This window comes from Vipera berus (assembly GCF_964194415.1).
Source record: "Vipera berus genome assembly, chromosome: 1".
NCBI classification, from domain to species: Eukaryota; Metazoa; Chordata; class Lepidosauria; order Squamata; family Viperidae; genus Vipera; species Vipera berus.
Window position 1 is genome coordinate 163,835,129 of NC_138202.1, and position 21,656 is coordinate 163,856,784.

Here is a 21,656-nt window from a genome sequence, read left to right on the forward strand (position 1 = left end):
CTTACAGAAAACGTTTGACCTCTGTCATTGCCAACAAAGGGTATATAACAAAGTATTGAGATGAACTTTTGTTATTGACCAAATATTTATTTTCCACCATAAGTTGCAAATAAATTCGTTAGAAATCCTACAATGTGATTTCCTGGATTCTTTCCCCCCATTTTGTCTCTCATAGTTGAGGTATACCTATGACGAAAATTACAGGCCTCTCTCATCTTTTTAAGTGGGAGAACTTGCACAATTGGTGGCTGACTAAATACTTTTTTGTCTCACTGTATATCAGTGATGGTGAACCTTTTAGAGACTGAGTGCCCAACTGCCCTTGCCCCCCACACCGTCCCCGCCACACGGGCCACCCACCACCTCCACGGCCTGCCGCAGATTGCCCAGGTGGCCCAGCAGCACCATGGTGGCCATGCCCTCTGCCCGCACCCCACAGCATCTGCACGTGACGAGGCGTGAAGGTGGAGTCTTGTCCCCACTGCCTGGCTGCCATGTCTTTGGCTGCACTGTTCTGCATGGGCCGCACCCGCGGGCGACTCTCCTCCAGGGGGACTGCTGGTGAGGAGGGGGCCATGGGGGGAGGCAGGGCTGGGGTGACGGCGCGCGTGCCCAGAGAGAGGGCTCTGAGTGCCGCCTCTGGCATGCGTGCCATAGGTTCGCAAACACTGCTATATACATATGAAAGGAATAAAGCTTGCATCACAATAATGTATATCTACAAAAAGGGAAGAGTTTGCGTCACCACAATGATATTAAACAGCATTTGGCGGAGAAAGCCACCTGTATTCCCTTCTCATCTCCTTGTGAGCAGGATCCAGGACATTTATTGAAGTATCGGTTCACTTAGTTACCTGGTTTCCTTGTAGCCTGAAATCCATTAAATGAATAGCGTGCTAAGACATCTTATATCACTTATGGGCTGGATCCCTGCCCCTTCCACTTCCTTCAGGCAGCAATCAGGGAAATAATTCCCTGGATCTAGGAGATTGTTAATACCTCATTGAGGGAGTGAAACTACCAGTGCTCTTCAAGGAAGTTGTGATAAGTACAATAGATGCCTTAAATCCAGGGCTTTTTTTCTCATAGACCGCTCAGAACAGAGTTCCGGCACGTTTTTGGGATGGAACCTTGTAGGGTAGGCAAGGAGGGTTGTATGACATGTGTGAGTTCCGGCACCTTTTTCTTTTACAAAAAAAGCACTGCTTAAATCTATTGCCATTTAACTCCCTCAGCCCACAAGTAATAAAAGATCTGAAAATGTTAGTCCTGTCCTCTCCAACGACATCACAGCATCAGCAGCCCGAATCCCTAGAGAGACAAAGTTCAAATCCAAGCTGGAAAAGGTTGTCCATTCTGCTATAATGTATTAACTTCATTATACTAGCTAGCATGGAAAACAGATGTGCATCAACTACCCAGGGACTAAGAGGAATAGTGAAAACTACAGAACTGAAGAAAAAGCACATTCCAACAATGGGACTGGGCAAAACACTGCAATTTTCAATATTTCTGACCCTTGAAACATAAAGGGCTGGTAGGTGTTTATATAAGTATCAAACAACAATAATAGTACCACCTGTGCTGGAACTTGCAAATAAATTGCTTGTATTTGTAGGTATCTTCCCATTATTCAGCTGTTTTACTCTTTTCAGATGAGACTTTCCATGGTAATGAAGCTGAGCTTGTGCTGCTGAGTTCAGCTGAATATTGCACACATCACAAAAGGAAAATATCATCTTCTTTTTCTCTTTACTTAATCGATAGTCTGGCCTATCATATCTCTGTCCTTTATCATCAAAGTCCCTTCGAACTGCTGATGGATTCACACTTTTATCTCCAGCCATGTGGTCAGGACATATTGGATGCTTCATGTCTACAAAAATGAAGGGGGTGGTGGGGGAAGAGAGAAAGAGAGAAAATATTGAGGCTGAAAACTAAATAAAGTAGTATCATTTTAGTCAGCATTTTCAGAAGACATTACTTTATTATATGCTGCACACTAAAGGATTCAATTTGGCTAATAATAAAAATCATACAGCTTCACTGTTAACAATTCTGCAGACTGCTGTTCATGCAGAAATATAAAGGCTTATGACACACACAAGCTATAGTTCACCAGGAAACAAAAACTAATTCACATTTTTGCAAACTACAGTCGTCATTATCTTCTTTTAGCAATTATCTTCCAGATGGAAATTTCTTTTTTTATCAGTATGAAAATACAATATGATGGTCCAATTTCTTTTATTCTCTCTTTTTCTTTTTTTCCTGTTAAATATGGATATATGTAATAGTTGACTATAATGGAGAAATGATAGAAACATTCATCCCTCTAATTCATTGTCTTTTTATAAATATTCCTCTATAGAAATACACATATAAAACTGTTTACAGTTGCAAGAAAAAGTATGTGAACCCTTTGGGATTACGTGGAGTTTTGCATGAATTGGCCATAAAATGCACTCTATAAACGTCATGTAAGTCACAACAATAGAAAAAAACAGTCTGCTTAAAATAATACTATACAAACATTAGCTGTTGTCATGTTTTAATTGAACATAAGATGGAAACATTCACAGTGCAGGGTGGAAAAAGTATGTGAACCCCTAGCCCAGACATGTCAAACACAAGGCCCGGGGGCCGGATGCGGCTCGCAAAGTGGTTTCATGTGGCCAGCGAACCCATCCTGGAAACAGTGAGGGAACGGCCCCCGCTGCCTTGTCCCTGGCCCAGGCCGGCCGGGACCCAATGTACAATTTCGTGATGGCCATCTATGCTGAAACACATTCAGTCTTAGCTCCACAAGGCCGTCTGGAAACAGTGAGGGACCGGCCCCTGCCGTATCGGCCTCGCCCACTGGGTGCGCGCTGGGGAGGTATCACCCTTTGTGAGCAATGAAGAAATGCACCATTGCCTGGAAGTGTCCAGCACATGGCCCTGCCTACTTCGGGCAGGCTAGGGGCTGGGCAGCATTGTGCTTCTCTTCAGATTCGTGCCATTTGGCTCAGCCTCTCGGCACTGTGAGGAGAGCACCCCGCTGCCTGCCAAAACTTGGCAGGCTCCAGGGTGGACAGCATTGTGTGGGTAACATCGACTCTCATGCTGTTCATGGCATCCCCTCCCCCAGAGCCCACCAAGCCAGATATGTGAAGTAGGCGAGGGCCACGTGCTGACCACTTCCAGGCAATGGTACATTTCTACATTCCACACCAAGGATGACACTTCCCCAGCTGCGTTTCTTGCCTGTTTTTCTCCCTCCCTCACCTCAAATATTTCCCCATCACTGTTCGAAGGAAGGAAGGAAGGAAGGAAGGAAGGAAGGAAGGAAGGAAGGAAGGAAGGAAGGAAGGAAGGAGAGGGAGGGTCTGAGGGAAGTCCTGCCTTAGTCCTTCCCTGCTGCCCTTTCACCATCCCCTTGCCCCCTCCTCCTGGCCTATCCTGGGGGGGGTCTCCCATCCTATTGCTAAGAAAGCTTTGGATACAAAGCCAGGTCTCCTCACATGGAGAGGGAGTGGGCCTCCCTCTTGACGTTGCCCTCATGCCCATCATGAGTAACCTGGCTAAGGAGAGCAAGCACAGCAGCAGCAGCCTTGAGGAGGAGGTAAGTGCAGCTGGGTGCCCCCTTGGGGAAGTGGGGCTGGGCTTAGTGCCTTGGGTGCTTGAGGGCTGGGCTGGGCATTTGACCTCCGCGCCACCATCCAGCCCCTACCCCCCGCATGGCCTGAGAGGAACAGTGAGGCTCCTCCAGTGGACCATGCCTTGGCACTTGCCCCGGTCCCATCTCCTTCTGCCAGAGACCCTCAGATCTGTCTCACTCCTGCCCAGGCCCCCATAGGTACCCTTGACGCGAACGATGTAGACCTGGCCATGCCCACCCAGTAGGCCACATGCACTCCAGCCACGCCCACCCTGGTCACACCCACCCGGCCCCCTGAGGGCAACAACAATGCTGATGCGGCCCACAATGAAATTGAGTTTGACACCCCTGCCCTAGCCTAATGACTTCTCCAAGAGCTAATTGGAGCCAGGAGTGAGCCAACCTTGACTCCAACCAGTGTGATGATATTGGATGTGTTGCTGACAGCTGTCCTGCCCTTTAAAAACACACACCTCTTTTGGGTTTACTGGTCTCAAGAAGCACTGTCTGATGTGAACCATGCCTCGCAGAAAAGAGCTCTCAGAAGACCTACGATCAAGAATTGTTGACTTGCATGAAGCTGGAAAGGGTTACAAAAGTATCTCCAAAAGCCTTGATGTTCATGTGTCCACGGTAAGACAGTCTACAAATGGAGAAAGTTTAGCACTGTTGCTACTCTCCCTAGGCGTGGTCGTCCTGTAAAAATGACTGCAAGAGCACAGCGCATAATGCTTAATGAAGTAAAGAAGAATCCTAGAGTGTCAGCTAAAGACCTACAGAAATCTCTGGCACATGCTAACATTTTTGTTGACACATCTACAATAAGGAAAACATTAAACAAGAATGGAGTACATGGGAGGACACCACGGAGGAAGCCATTGCTGTCCAAAAAAAATATTGCAGCACGTTTGAAGTTTGCAAAAAAGCACCTGGATGTTCCACAGCACTACTGGCAAAATATACTGTGGACAGATGAAACCAAAATTGAGTTGTTTGGGAAAAACACACAACACTATGTGTGGAGAAAAAAAAGGCACTGCACACCAACATCAAAACCTCATCCCCACTGTAAAACATGGCGGAGGGAGCATCATGGTTTGGGGCTGCTTTGCTGCCTCAGGGCCTGGACGGACTGTTGTCATTGATGGGAAAATGAATTCCAGAGTTTATCAGGACATTTTGCAGGAAAACGTACGACCATCTGTCCGCCAACTGAAGCTCCGCAGAGGATGGGTGATACAACAGGACAATGACCCAAAGCATACAAGTAATTCAACAAAACAATGGCTTCAACAGAACAGAATACGCCTTCTGGAGGGGCCCAGTCAGAGTCCTGACCTCAACCCGATTGAAATGCTGTGGCATGACCTTAAGAGAGCGATTCACACCAGACATCCGAAGAATATTGCTACACTGAAACAGTTTTGTGCAGAGGAGTGGTCCAAAATTACTCCAGATCGTTGTGCAGGTCTGATCTGCAACTACAGGAAACGTTTGGTTGAGGTTATTGCTGCCAAAGGAGGGTCAACCAGTTATTAAGTCCAAAGGTTCACATACTTTTTCCACCCTGCACTGTGAATGTTTCCATCTTATCTTCAATTAAAACATGACAACAGCTAATGTTTGTGTAGTATTATTTTAAGCAGACTGTGTTTTTCTATTGCTGTGACTTACATGACGTTTAGAGCGCATTTTATGGCCAATTCATGCAAAACTCCACGTAATCCCAAAGGGTTCACATACTTTTTCTTGCAACTGTATAACATTACTACCACTGTTGCAAACTAGGCAAGAATCAATTAAATTTCAGGATCAAGTCCTATATATTATATGGATATCCGTGACCAGCTGTCAAAATGTTTCCTTTGACTTTAATGCAGCATAGGATTTGTACTCTGAATTTTATTATTAAGAGCAGCACCATAAAAGTAAAGCAGATAGATTTTCAATCTAAGTCTTCCTTAATATCACATAATTATTTCAAAATAATGCTGGGGTGAAAATCTTTTTTGTACTTTTTCTTACCACTCTCATTCAATGTGATAGAACAAGAAATGGTGCGTGTTTATATACTGTATGTATATAATCAATGTATTTATACATATATAATTGATATTATACACACAGAGATACATTCTCTCTCTCTCTGTATATATATACAGAGACAGACAAAGACAGAGAGATAGAGCGCCATACATATATACCCACATATTATCCATAGCGTTGAGAAGGGATTTTATAATTTACATCTATTTGTTTATCTGTCTGTCTTTCTATCCATCTATTTATCAAACGTAGAAGAAGAAATAACATTCTCAAGTGTAAAGCACAAAGACTAAGTTATCTCATACTGGAGTACGCATAGAGCAATCCTATCTTTCCTTGTACATTCTTTTTCTAGGGCTTGTCAGCTTTCCTGGCGGTTAATACAGCATTAAAGTGTCAAGAGGTGATAAAATGAAGAAGTAGAGGCAGCTGGGGAGGCTGCAGGTTGAAAGAAGAGATAGATAACAAGAAAAACAATCAATAGCATCAACACCTTCTACTCCCTTAAAACATTAAGTATGCATAAAAACCCAACTCAAAATTATGACAACAGGTTTCTGCTTCCACAATAATATTTTTTACTGTCTTCAAAATCAGCTCATAAGAGGCAGGAAACTTCCAAAGCAGATTCTGTTAATAAGAGGGATACTGAAGGGGGGAAAACGGCTTCTTCCAATTACTAGTTTTGCCGATGGAAACATTCTACTGCATTTAACCCATTCAGTAAACAGGGGTGTCAAACTACCGGCCCACGGGCTGGACGCATCATGAAGAAACTGCGCCCACCCCATTACTGGCAATGGCAAAAAAGCTCCAATACGTCGTGCGACGTCACATGACATTGCAAGTTTGATGTGTCTGCTTCAAAATATTATTTTTTCTAAATTTAATTGTTTGGAAATTTATTTGCTTTTTTCTAACTAAATAGAAATTCTTGCAAAAAAATTTCTTGAACCTCTCAATTGCTTTTAAAAAGGAATACGTTGCAAGAATGTACAGCAGACATGTCAAACACAAGGCCCGGGGGCCGGATCCGGCCCGCAAAGTGACTTCATGCGGCCCGCAAAGCCATCCTGGAAACAGTGAGGGAACGGCCCCCACTGCCTTGGCCCTGGCCCAGAGACCCTCCTTCTGCCAGAGACCCTCAAATCTGTCCCACTCCTGCCCCCATAGGCACCCTTGATGCGAACGATGTAGAGCTGGCCACGCCCACCCAGTAGGCCATACGCACTCTAGCCACGCCCACCCAGTAGGCCACGCCCACCCAGGCCACACCCACCCGGCCCCTTGAGGGCAACCGCAATGCTGATGCGGCCCTCAATGAAATTGAGTTTGACACCCCTGATGTACAGTATGATTTTCCTTAGTGGTTTAATGTAGTCAATAGATAAACATATAAGGAAACCTTGTGATGATGGTGATGATGATAGGGCCCGCAACTTGGGTGTGCTCCTGGATTCACAGCTCAGTTTGGAAGATCATATAGGAGCCGTGGCCAGGGGGGGCTTTTGCCCAGGTTCGCCTGGTGCGCCAGTTACGGCCCTATCTGGACCGAGATGCCCTACGCACAGTCACCCATGCGCTCGTGACCTCCTGGCTAGACTACTGCAATGCTCTCTACATGGGGCTGCCCCTGAGGACCACTCGGAGGCTTCAGCTGGTGCAGAATGCAGCCGCGCGAGTTGTGATGGGAGTCTCCTGATACTCCCATGTAACACCTCTTCTCCGCGAGCTGCATTGGCTTCCAGTTGCCCTCCGGGTGAGATTCAAGGTGCTGGTGATGACCTATAAAGCCCTAAATGGCATGGGCCCGGATTATCTAAGGGAGCACCTGCTGCCAGCGTCAATTTCCCATCGTCCTGTGCGCTCCCACAGGGAGGGCCTCCTCAGGCTACCGCCGGTCAAGGATTGCCGACGGGCGATCCACAGGGGGAGGGCGTTCTCTGTGGGCGCGCCTGCCCTATGGAATCAACTGCCAACGGAACTCCGGACTGCCCCTGACCTTCGTTCATTTCGCCGGGACCTAAAAACCTGGCTCTTTGAGCTATCTGATCTGGACTGAGGGGTTTAATGTTTTAAAATTGTGATTTAATTTTTGTAGCTAGACTTAATTTATTTTAATTTTATATTGGATTGTTTTTAAATTTTGCCTTGTAAACCGCCCTGAGTCCTTTGGGAATAGGGCGGTATATAAACCGAATAAATAAATAAATGATGATGATAATAATAATGCTAGACAGGTAGTTGGGTTAGATGAGGTCTATTTTGAGGAATGAATATTTGTTAAAAGATGTGAAAATGTCTGTGTATAAGGTCACACTTCTGCCCACTTTTTTAACATGGAAATGAAAACAGGGAAAACAATTTTAACATAATGGGAATACTGTAAAGTACATAAGAATCGCAGTAAAACAAAAGATGGGTCAACAGAGGTTATGAATGAATCACAGAATTATGAGATTGGAAGGGATCCCTACCCATAACATAGGTTTGTCACACAAACTAAGACAATTGGCTGCCTAATCTTTGCTTTTAAACTTGAAAACTTTCCATTACAGAGGAGACTGTTCCACTGTTTAATAGCTCTCCTAAACAGAAAATTCCTCCTTACTTCATGTTTGTATCTCCCTCTGTAAACATTTCACCCACTGGGTCTTGCCCTACTCGAGTACTCTCTTCCTTGTGAAAACTTTTGGGAGACTACTATGATGCCTCCCTTTAGCTTTCTCTTCTTTTGGCTAAACATATCCAATTCATTTAGTTGTTCTGCATAGGATTTAATCTCCAAATCTCTCATCATCCTTGTTCTTCCTGGAAATCTTTCTAGGTTCTTAGCATCATACTTATATTGTGGAAACCAGAACTGGACACAATACTGTAGATGCAGCCTGACTAGTACCGCATAGAGCAGAATTAATCACTGATGATGATCTTGATATGATACCTCTGTTGATGGAACCAAATATTGATCTTTTTCACAGATGAAACATATTGTGGGGTCATACTTAATTTGTGGTTTACCCACATGCTCATATCTTTCTTATAAGTACTACTGTTGAGCCAGGTGCTGCCTATCCAGAACCTATGCACTTCACAGTACTGAACTACATGATGTCAGATAGGGCCAATGTTCAAGTTTGTTAGGATCCTTTGAACCTAGAACTATTTTAATGTGCTAGCAATCCTCCCCACTTTTATTTGTCTGAAGAATTGATGGACAGCCCTTCTACATACTCATCTAAGTCATTTATGAAACAAATAAAACCTATAAGAAGTTTCTCTATAAACTAGTAGCAAAACCAAAAAAAGAAGTAATAAATAGAAAGTACAACTCGATGCTAAAATAACATCAAATGCATAAAATTAACTTTAAAACACAGGTGGGTAATGGTGATGTCACCATCTAATCCTTTCAACCAGAAGCACCTTAAACAGTGCCACCAACATGAACGGGACTTTAAAAGACAACTGATGAAAAAATTGCCAAGAATCTAGCAACAATGAAACTTGCTAGAAATGAAAGTACTAAAGAAAATAAAATTTGCAATACAACAAAAAAAATGTTTGAACATTCAAATAAGCAAGGATTGTAAGAAAGTGCCCAAATTATTGCATTCAAGATCAGAAATCACAGAATAATTTGCAGCTTTTTAAAATAAGTATATTCCAAGGCTAATATTGATGAACCCCACAATCTTGAGCTTGTCCCAACTCGTAACCTTTGTGTAATGGGGATATTGTTCACATGTTCAACTAAAAAGTCACCAGGTAGACTAAGTTGTTCTTTTTTAAAAAAAATCCATTCTGTCAACAGAGTTTGATTAGGAATATTCTCAGTGCCAATTACAGGTTTTTTCCCTTCCTACTCAAGATTCCAGGAATCTAACGCAAGTTTATTCAAACTGTATCTAGCCAGCATTGTTGCCTCTTGGACTTATATTTGGTCCGACAGCTTAGAGAGCTTCTTTTGATCTGTTTAAGAGTGGTGCCAATATCTACAGTTATTGTTTGGGGGGGGGAAGAGTGCAGTGGATTACCTTCAAAACCTTTTATAGGCAAACAGGCAAAATTGCCTGTTTCAGTAAATTGGCTAGAAGGTCTTCCTCTCCTCTTTTTGAAAGTACTCCAAAATATTGTGCAAACATGATTTAGCAGTGGAAAATCCCCACTGTAGAGCCTTGAAATGTCTTCCTTGGTTTCACTGGGGCTCCCTATTATTCTTTAGTTTTGGTAATGAAATGGCTTTCCAATTTTTAATGTAACTATACATTTCTCTCTGTGTGTTTATGTTTATTCATATCTCTCTCTCTCTCTCTCTCTCTCTCTCTCTCTCTCTCTCTCTCTCTCTCTCCACACACACACAAAACACACACGGCTACATACAGGAAAAAGGAGGGGAGATATTTATTTTTTGTTTTTTAATTTATTTATTATTATTTATTCATATGGCAATGACTCTGGTTACAAGGATTACAATGTCCAAGGATTAAAACCAACAAGAAAAACCAACAATCCAAATAACAAATGTCCAATCTCACAGATATTATTTCAATTAGTTAAAAGAACAATAAACATCAACATGAAGCAGAACTCAGTCACTCTACCAACTCAAATGTCTGAGGGAATAATCATGTTTTAAAGCCATAAAAAAGCTAACCAGGTTAGGTGATTTGGGTTTCCAGAGACATACTGTTCCAAAAGCAAGCAGTACAACAGAGAAAGTGTGACTCCTGAATCCAGCATGATGACATTGTTTTATGGAAAAGATTCAGGGCATGTCCCACCTGTTAGTTCTTGTGAGGCAAGCAGAAACAATTGGAAACAGACAGTCCTCTGAAAAGCATGGTCCAGCGCCATGTAGTGAGTATCAGGAAGATCAAAACCAGAAAGTTAATAACACCAAGAAATACCAAGAATGCTGAAATGTAGGATGGAAGTCCAAGCATATAATAATCTTAAATGATCGGATTCAATCATTTCTTTTACCATGCGTTTTTAATGGAACCTATGTGCTACCAAAACAGCAGCCCATCTGTTAATTAATTTAATTTAATTTAATAATTTGATTTCTATACCGCCCTTCTCCCGAAGGACTCAGGGCGGTGAACAGGGCAATACACAATAAAAATCAGATACAGAAATTAAAAAACCATTAAAAACCAATTAAACATCATGCCCATAAAATCAATACATATTAAGTTAAAAACTAATTTTAAAAGCCCAACCCCATCCCGTCAGACCAGGCCAGCTTGATCGAAAAAGAATGTTTTAAGATCGCGCCGGAAGGAGCGAAGGTCGGGGGCCGTCCGGAGCTCAACCGGTAAGCTGTTCCAAAGGTCTGGCGCGCCCACAGAGAACGCCCTCCCCCTGGGGGTCACCAATCGGCATTCTTTGATCGGCGGCACCCTGAGGAGGCCCTCTCTGTGGGAGCGCACTGGACGGAGGGACGTTGACGCCGGTCGCAGGTGTTGCCGTAGGTAATCCGGACCCATGCCATGAAGGGCTTTGTACGTCATAACTAACACCTTGAACCTTTAAATGTTAAGAATCTTTAAATGCTATAAGTCCCTCAAAGGCATGATATAACATTTCAGCTAATCAGATTAAGTGCTTGCCCATCTCTGTTACCAATACCTTTTTATTCATAAGGATAAGGGTGCCAGAAATTTGCTCATCTACCCTCATAAAAAGATCTGAAGCCAAATTTTCAGTGATCATAGCTGGCTTACATACAGTAAATCCTCTGCCTTAATATGATAATTTAAAGCAAGCACACACAAGCACACACACACAACTGTCTATGTAACGATAATAATGATAAGATAATCATGATTTGTTCCTGTATTAAATCTGCAGAAAACTGCTTCGTTATAGCATGTTTTTTTCACAACAAAAAGCCACAGATACTGTCAAGTTAAGAACCTATGAGCAATGTTGACACTGATTCATGTCAATTTAATAGGATGGTTGATAAACTGAACCAAGAATGCCCTACAGATGTTTTGAGTTTCAATAGGTATTAGTCCCAGCCACTATAAAGAATGCCACACAATTATGCAAGTTTAGTGCAAATTCTTTGAAGTAGGCTGCCTATTCATCCATTAAGAAATCAAATATTTACCATGCACCTATGATGCTTTATTCCAATTCAGACAGATCTAACACTAACTGGAATTAACTTATAAGTTTAGGTACCTAGGGACCACAGTTGCTCCTCTCTATTACAGATATTAAAAGCCTAGTAACTCTCACTTGATAAAAGTATTTTGTTCCTTTTCAACTCTCTGAACCTCACTAGCTGTATGAAGCCTGCTGGAGTGAACTACATATAGGGTATGATGTACTGAAAGGCTTCAGTCCTTAACATTTACACACATTCCCTTACTTCATCTCCAACTTCTGCTGATCTTTCCTACTTTGTTGCCTGTTCATCTATCTTAAAATATTTTGATTACAATTCTCACAAGAGTTTGCCAATGGCCATGCTAATTGAGCTGAGGAGTCTAAAACATCTGGAAGGTGTCAAATGACACACCCATGTACTAAGAACTCTCTTTAATTTTCTCAAGAATTCCCAAATAATTAGAAGCAATAATCTTTTGGAATAAAAACAAATTAGCCTTCAGGAATAATAAATTTATTACAGCATAAGTTCTTCACAGATGCAGATGAAAATTATAATACATTTGTTGACCTTTATAGGTGCCACCAAACTTTGTAGTTTAAATTTCTTACTGACTTTGGAATAACTTTTCTTTAAATATATAGTAGCAACTATGCTGGACAGGAGATATAGGAGTCTAGCACATCAGATTGGGAAGACTGTAAAATTTTAGCAGATGTACTCTTTGTCTTCTTTTATGTAACTTTGATGAATTAGCTGGAATCATCTAGAACAGTGCCCCCCCCCACCCCAACCTTTTGGGCACCAGGAACAGGTTCCGTGGAGAGTAGTTTTCTGCAGACTGGAGGGGGCATGGTTTCAGATGCTGCCTGCATCCTATGGATGGGGATTCACTTGTTTGAGACCAGGTTTCTGGCATGCCATTGTGAAGACATTATAAATTTAATACTCTCTATCTGACACTAAATAAATGTTATGCATCTTCCCTGATAGCCTATGTATCATTCCATGAGAAATAACCAGATCTCTAGAGAACATGGTTTGAACCATCTGGGGTAACAACACCAGGTTAGCAGAATGAGTCACAAAGTCCAACAATGCTGATCGCAACACTTGAGGGCTTATTTTCCTCAAGGAAGTAGTGAAAATATTTCTTATGTTATATAAAAAGGGTATGATTCTTTACCTTGTTAGGTAGCAGATGCCTTCAGACATCAGGAATACTGCATGGATAGAAAAAGATTAAAAGTTAGGAATATACTGTTCATGAAACTGATGCTCATATAAACAATAATACAGAGATCCTTTTATTTTAAAATTATGGTTAAAAAGCAGCTTTTTCCCCAATGGACTGTAATACTGAAATCTGAAAGGGCTGCCTCTGCTTTTCAGAAGCAAATTTATGACTTCTGTGGCACTTCTTTGCTTAAAAGGCATTATACACAGAAAGAACCTTCCTCCTGCAATGTAAATTTGTAGAAAGGTTTTGAATCTCATCCTAGAGAGCATTTGAGCTTCAGAATATCAACAGAGTTTTTTTATTCCTATATACATTCTCCTTACTTGAAATGAACCTTTTAAAGATTTGGTAACTGACAACTGTAATATTAACTTGCCAGGGTAGTTTAGGTGCCTGCATGTGAAATAGGAACTTCTTCACATAGAGATGCAGATATTATGGTGTTTTTTTTCCAATGGTGACCCGCAAATAATTGAACAGTCTCCCCAATCTACTTTAAACAAAGATATTTTAAATGGCAAGCATTGTCACCTTTTACACACTTATCATAGGTCTGCCATCACTGAACTAGATCTTCAGTGATAGAAATAGATCTGAGAACGCACAACAGAAACCTGCAAGACAGTGTGAAAACTTTGGCAGAGTTAACAGGGAAACAACTGCAGATTATGGAAGACAATTAAACATTTCCATACCTAACTTCTCCCTGTTAAAATATGTTTTTATATGATATAATAACCATTCACTGGTGAACCAGATTTCCCCATACAACTCTGGTACCTAGTTTTCCCTTAGTTTTATTCTCTAACTGCGGTATATCTTCTGTAATAGCTTTTGATTCCTGAGAACTTTTGAGAACTGTAATCCCAACTGATCTGGAAAGCACTAAAAATAATATTTTTAAGCAAACTGATTTCCCAGATTGGGAAAGCAAGGCACAGAATGCCGAGCTTGTAATTTGCCTGGACATAAGTCAGAGGATCTATGGGGAATGTATGTTCTGCACAGAAATGGTTATTCCTCCATGAGTTTTGGTACAAAACAAATGATAGCCTTGTGCAGTTGTCTGATTGCTTTGTTATACTTCCATGGTGAATAATCATGTTTCTATTTTTGTAAAGTGCAATAGTAGCCTTTTATGAGACAAGGGCTGTGTAAACTCTTAATGCAATTATTTTTTCATGAGATAAAAGATCGTAATTCCAATATATCACTACTTAATATTTTGTAATTACAAATTACAATGGTAAATAAATAGATCAGTCTACATATGGTGAATAGTCTAAAGACCAAATTAAACATCTATATCTAGAAAGAGTATACTTCTGAAGGTAGTTGCTGGGGATAAGTAAGTGGCATAGTTGCAAATTTCTGGAATGAAGTTTTATGGGCATAGCACAGCAAAATATCTCTCTACCAGTCATTACAACAACTGCATGGTTTTTTTCCAAGATTGTGTGACTGTTTCACTAGGACTATTGTAGCTGAAATAACTCTGGAGTAAGGATACAAGCAATAAGGGGAAATTCACAGGAATTTATCCATCATGAAATACTGCAATGTAACAAGACAACAAAAGATTTGAACAAACCAAATTATATCCCGGGGTTCATAAATGTATCGGTGATATAGGATGTCAAATGTATTAAACAAGGCTGTCAGGTCCAAAAGATATGATGTAGTGATACTTAGCCACCAAAATGTGTTGGGAATGACAACACAAAATATCATTCAAAATTTCAGAAAGCATATTCTCAGTTGAATGGCCTGCCTGACATCCTGACTGATAAGGATAGAGAAGACTATTAGGAAATAAATGAAGAATCAACTGAGAGAGACAACTCTCCTAAGCCAGGGCTTTTCAATCTGGTGGTACGTTGGCACCTGGCAGGTGGTACGCGTACGGCAGGTTGAAAAGCACTGTAAAAAAAAGTGTAAAAGTGTAGGCCTATGGGAGAGTCAGCTGGAGTTGCGGTGTTGCCGGGGCTCTGCCGAGCGCCCAGGATCAACTTGGGGCTCCAGCTGATTGGCGCATGACTCAGGCTGACTGATGCTTGCATCCTCCTGCTTCGTCCTGCAACGTGGAGCTCATCCAGCACTCTTGGCTGATGTCGTGCCGGCAGCTATGGCAGGATCAGAAGGGCTCCAAAGGAGGTAGCTGCAGGGGGGACGGGAAAGCAGGATCAAGCCCCGTTGGGATCAGGAAGGCTCTGAAGGAGGTAGTTCTAAAATCGATGGGCTGCTGCTGGGGAGGAGAATCAAAATAGGGCAAAACGAGTGTAGTCCATCATGGTTTATGGATTGCCAAGTCTTCCTTGGGTTTTCCTGTCTCTTCCTGGGCTATTAAAATCACATTGGCAAGGTCTGTGCCGAACATCTGGCTGCAAACTAGTCAATCCTTCTGAGGTTAGTAAAATGAGGCCCCAGATTGTTGAGGGCAGTATGCTGACATTTGCAAACTGCTCAGAAAGTGCTGTAAAGCACTTGGAGTGGTATATGTAACCAATTGCTATTGTTACAAAATGTAAAGACACATACACATAGACCAAAATGAGTAGGAGGAGTGGGTAGAATAGAGAGACTATCACTGACGGGACAGAGCAAAAATCCTGAGGAATTATTATGAATAATAAAGTTTCAATAAAGCTATGTAGGACAGCAGGACAAAAGAAAACAAAGCTATGTTATGGCATGGGTCAAGGAAAAGAGCCTTTTCCATTGTGGTCCCCGCTCTGTGGAATATTCTACCATTAGAAGTGTGACCTGCTCCTCCCTTTTGGTCCTCCAGAAGGATATCAAAACCTGGTTTTGTTGGTTGCTTACAGCCCAAAGGGGGGCACTCAGCACTGGAGATGGTTGATAGGGTAAGAAGATCTCATTCCCATGCCACCATGTCTTTGGTTTTAGTTTTATATATAGCTTTAAAAATTTTAATTCTTTTCATATTTAACGTTTTACTCTTCATAAAATGGCCAGAGTCACCTTATCGGCGAGAGAAGTAGTATATAAATTTTAATGATGATGATGATGATGAAAAACCTTTCAGAAATTGTGAAATGAGTCCAGTAGGATGATAACTGAAGGCACTTGATAAGATGTAACTGGGAGATTGGGGATGAGAGTCTTCCAAAAGCCAGTTTGAACAAAAATCATAGTCATGCCTTCCTCTTTCCCACAGAAACAAGTTTATAACACTTGTTAAAGTATTACTACATACAAGTATAACAAGTAGAATCTGTACTTCTCAGAGCAGAATGTAGAGGAGCACAGAGATGACATGGGAGAATTTAGTGAAAAATAAACTTAGCCTGGAAAAACAAGAAGTAACTTATGCAGCTGTATCTGTCCAATATCCATATTTTTAACACCATGTCCTCACTCACATTGCCTTCAAGTCATCCTAAACCCAAGCTAAGTCAGTTTAAAGACAAATAAAACTGTTCCAGTGTTAAAGCTAGAGCCTTGGTGGAGCAGTGGGCTAATGCCTCCTTAAGTAACACCAGCTGCCTGCAATTAGTGCAGGTTCGCATCCCACCAGGCTCAAGGTTGACTCAGCCTTCCATCCTTCCGAGGTAGGTAAAATGAGGACCCAGATTGTTGGGGGCAATAAGCTGACTTTGTAATAATGCCGCTTGGGGTGTGTGTGAAAGCCCTAATAAGCAGGCATATACATAGAACGAAGGCTACTGCTAAGCTTGTAAGCCGCCCTGAGTCTTCGGAGAAGGGCGGGATATAAATGGATTTTTTTTAAAAAAAAACACCAGTGTCCCTCTTCTCTTCAACTTTTGCTGTGGATATAATTTAGCATGCTTCATCAAAAATATGGTTATTGATACAGTCATGGTCAACCCTGCCAGTCACTTCAGACTGTGAGAGAACATATTTGGTTGCTGGGAACTGTTTTGGCTTGGGCTGCAAGAGAAGATTGAAGATCTGGTTTCTGCAAAGTCATCGTTGCCTTGGAAGAGTGAGGAAGATTCTCAGGGATGACTCACACCCTGGACGGTATCTCTTTACTCTCCTACCAGCCGTACCAACAGGCTGAAAAATAGCTTTTATCCGTGGGCTGTTAGGCTTTTAAATGGGACATAATCTTATGCAGAATTGACTTGGGAGGCCGGTGTGTGGTGTAGTTGGTTCACATAGTGTGGTGGGATGGAGGGTTTGTTGTCACTGTGTGTTGGGGAGAGGCTCAGCTAATCTCAATGTACACATGTTGTACTTTGACAATAAAGGTTTATTATTATTATTATTATTATCTGCCTACGCAATGCCTGGCTAGCTAGTTCCAAAGCCAGCCAGGCCTTTTGTGGGTTCCTTTTAATCTCAGGTGTAATATGCTTTTGAAAGCATGTTAGAGCCATAACAGTAGCTCCATTCAAATGAAACTAGGAGAATCAATCAATCACATTTCTTAACTTCTCCCATACTGTATGGAAAACACTAGTCTGCACTGGGACAGTAATTTTTTCCCCAGCATAATTTTATGCCAGCATATGGACAGGTAGACAGGATAGTTAACATGGCCACCTACAGAGACGACTGCACACAGTTTATGAAGTAGCCATATGAGGCTATAAAAAGATGCAGTTGCTTTAATGATTCAAAAGTACACACTCTTCACATGCTCCTACAAATTCTTAAAAGGAAACAGACTTCTGGGTTGAACTCCAAGGGCTTTTATATTCCAAAAAATAATTTTCAGAGTGATCTTTCCCTTAGCTGTTTTAGCAATTCCCCCCCCCCCCGATCTGTGTAAACCAATGCATCTCATCAGCAATGGAAGAAGAAGATGGTGAACGTCATCAATGGGGGGGGCAGTAGAAGTAGGCAGAAACAGTGTCCAAAAGAGCAGAGATGGAGGGAACTAGGTGGGTGAGGAGAGTTGAAATGGAGGAAAACACAGCAGGGAAGGAAAAATGTGAGGTTCTCAGCTAGCTACAGCATGGTGTGGGCCTCACAACTGCAACCAGAATACCAGAACTGCTGTTACTAAGCAGTACAATCACATGATGTTTCATCTAATAACTATTTTGCTTAGTGATGAAAATTCTCATTCCAATTAGGTCATTAAGTGAGGATTACTTGTACAGTATTTCTGAAAAGAAAAAAAAGTGTTGTTCCTTTTTATAAAATGATTTTCAAGTTTAACAAACAACATCTGAAATATTTCAAGTATTTTAAAATGTGTAAATAACAAAAACAACAAAATATACCGTTGGCTAATTAAGGAAACCTGAAACAGATATGATAGGAAAGAGTAAGTACATTTTATTTTTAAGTATTTTTCACATGTATTCAAATTACTAATTCCACTTATGTTAGAAAATAATTGCATTTAATTTATTTAGCATTAATGTTAGATAAATAAGGAGAGATATAATTAGCACCAGCTAGTCAATATTCAGAAAAAAAAGATTGTTTTTTTCTAGGACCAGTTTTAAGCACTATCCAAAATCGCAAAAACAAAAAACACCCCAAATTAACTATGATTTCAAAATAAGAAATGATTGCAGGCTGTAATAGATCACTTTTTTAAAAAAAAAACCTATACTGTTGCTATGTGATTTTACTTACTGCACTGGTCCAAATGTTGTTCATGCACTTGGAATTATTTAACACAAAACATTAATGTATTAAATGTATATTGAAAAAGAAGAGGAAACAGAACAAAATTCCATTTTCAGAGTTATGTTTTCAGTTGTGATCAATTTTAAATAGTGTAGAGCCTCAGTGGAAATCAAAGAAAAGCACAATCACTGCTCCCCAAAGTACCAATAAAATTATTTAAATTATTTGAGACTTGGAACACAAAAATACATAAATCATATTCTAAAATCTCTTAAGACTGAGTTTTTAGAATGCTGGTGTATTTAATTCCTGCTTCCTGTCTTCTTTCAGACTGAAGCCATGGGAGTACTACAGTTGCTAGGATTTGGGGATTTGGATTAAAGTCTATCATTATTTTTCATTTAATACTCCCTCACAGACCAATCAGTGGTCATATGGTGTTTACCAACCCTGGATATTTAAACCCACTTGATCAGATTTTGTGCTATAATTTGTATCTCAATACAGATTACCTCTAATGTAGATGATGTGTGCCTTTATGAGGGCAAAGAAACTAATCCTAAAGCAGAATTTCCTATCTTGTGGTGCTTTGATAGATACAGGAATGCACTTTTCATCATGATCATGCTAATGATATTCTAAAGTTAATGTCCTAGCTCAGGGGTGTCAAAACTCAATTTCATTGAGGGCTGCATCAGCATTGCGGTTGCCCTTAGGGGGCCGGGTAGGTATGGCCAGGGTGGGCGTGGTCTACTGCATGGGCATGGCTAGAGTGCGTATGGCCTACTGGGTGGGCATGGCCAGCTCTACATCATTCGCATCAAGGGTGCCTATGGGGGCCTGGGCAGGAGTGGGGCAGATCTGAGGGTCTCTGGCAGAAGGAGGGTCTCTGGGCCAGGGCCAAGGCAGTGGGGGCCGTTCCCTCACTGTTACCAGGATGGCTTCGCGGGCCACATGAAACCACTTCGCGGGCCAGATCCGGCCCCCGGGCCTTGTGTTTGACATGTCTGTCCTAGCTTGATGTTTCTGCACAAAACCACAAAGGTGAGTGTGCACCTTTGCAAATGCTTCAAGCACTATAGAATGCAGTAGAGACTTCTTTAAAAATACATTTGCTTTATAGTGACTCTAATCATGTTTATTTCACATTAGGAAAATAAGTATAATGTACTTTCACAAAAATGAAGGTTTAAAAGCAAAATATATACACACATTTTTACCTCAGTTGTATTTCGAAAATAAAAACACATTAACACCCTCAAGCTTTATGCTTATCAGTAGCCAAATTATTTTACAACAGAGAAGTTTCAGTAATTTTAGACCAAAGATGAGAAGTAAAAAATATTAAAGTACTGCAATACCAGAGTGGTTGCATGTTTATAGCCAAATGGTATACTTTTAGGGGGCTATATCTAATCCCCTTCATGGATTACTGCCTTGTCGTGGCGAAGGGGCTTGCGTAATTCAATGAAGCTATGAGCTATGCCGTGCAGGGCCACCCAAGACGGAAAGGTCATAGCAGAGAGTTCTGACAAAATGTGTTACACTGGAGAAGGAAATGGCAACCCACTCCAGTATTTTTGCCATGAAAACCCTATGGACAGTACCAAAAGGCAAAAAGATATGACGCTGGAAGATGAGCCCCTCAGATCGGAAGGCGTCCAATATGCTACTGGGGAAGAGCAGAGGGCTAGTACTAATAGCGTCAGAAAGAATGAAGCGACTGGGCCAAAGCCGAAAGGACGCTCAGCTGTGGATGTGGTGAAAGGAAAGTCCGATGCTGTAAAGACTTTTTCTCCATAGGAACCTGGAATGTAAGATCCATGAATCAAGGAAAGCTGGACGTGGTCAAACAAGAGATGACAAGACTGAACATCGACATCTTAGGTATCAGCGAACTAAAATGGACAGGAATGGGTGAATTTAATTCAAATGACCATCAGGTATACTACTGTGGGCAAGAATCCCTCAGAAGAAATGGAGTAGCCTTCATAGTCAATAAAAGAGTAGGAAAAGCAATACTGGGATACAATCCTCAAAATGACAGAATGATCTCAGTTCGAATCCAAGGCAAACCATTCAATATCACAGTAGTCCAAGTCTATGCCCCAACCACCAGTGCTGAAGAGGATGAAATTGACCAGTTCTGTGAAGCCCTACAGCACCTTATAGAACTAACACCCAAAAATGATGTCCTTATCATCATGGGGGATTGGAATGCTAAAGTAGGAAGCCAAAAGATAACTGGAATAACAGGCAAGTTTGGCCTTGGAGTACAAAATGAAGCAGGGCACAGGCTGACAGAATTTTGTCAAGAGAATACGATGGTCATAGCAAACACTCTTTTTCCAACAACCCAAGAGATGGCTCTACACATGGACATCACCAGACAATCAACATAGAAATCAGATTGACTATGTGCTCTGCAGTCAAAGATGGAGAAGCTCTATACAGTCAGTAAAAACAAGACCAGGAGCTGACTGTGGTTCAGACCATGAGTTTCTTGTTGCAAATTTTAGGAGAAAGTAGGGAAAAGCACCAGGCCACTCAGATATGAACTACGTAAATCATATCCCTGATAAATACACAGTAGAGGTGACAAATAGATTTAAGGAATTAGATCTGATAGACAGAGTGCCTGAAGAACTATGGACAGAGGTTCGCAACATTGTACAAGAGGTAGCAACTAAAGCCATCCCAAAGAAAAAGAAAGGCAAGGGAGAAAAAGAAAGATACGCCCAATTGAATGCAGAATTCCAGAGAATAGGTAGAAGAGATAAGAATGCCTTCTTAAATGAACAGTGCAAAGAAATAGAAGAAAACAATAGAATAGGGAGGACCAGAAATCTCTTCAAGAAAATTGGAGAGATGAAGGGAACGTTTCATGCAAAAATGAGCATGATAAAGGACCAAAATGGTAGGGACCTAACAGAGGCAGAAGAGATTAAGAAGAGGTGGCAAAATTACACAGAAGAACTATACAAGAACAAACTTAATATCCCTGATAACCACGATGACGTGGTCATTGACCTTGA

At 41.3% G+C, this 21,656-nt stretch overlaps 1 protein-coding gene across 1 annotated transcript in view; it reads right to left on the reverse strand.

The window, feature by feature from the left end:
• Positions 1-21,656, reverse strand: part of ZNF385B (zinc finger protein 385B) — a gene marked incomplete at its 3' end in the record, with an annotated part of 225,654 nt that overhangs the window by 175,296 nt on the left and 28,702 nt on the right. The window contains exon 2 of the mRNA XM_081318302.1: positions 1,580-1,876. Coding sequence (XP_081174428.1) covers positions 1,580-1,876 — 297 coding nt within the window. The remainder of the gene's footprint in view (positions 1-1,579; positions 1,877-21,656) is intronic.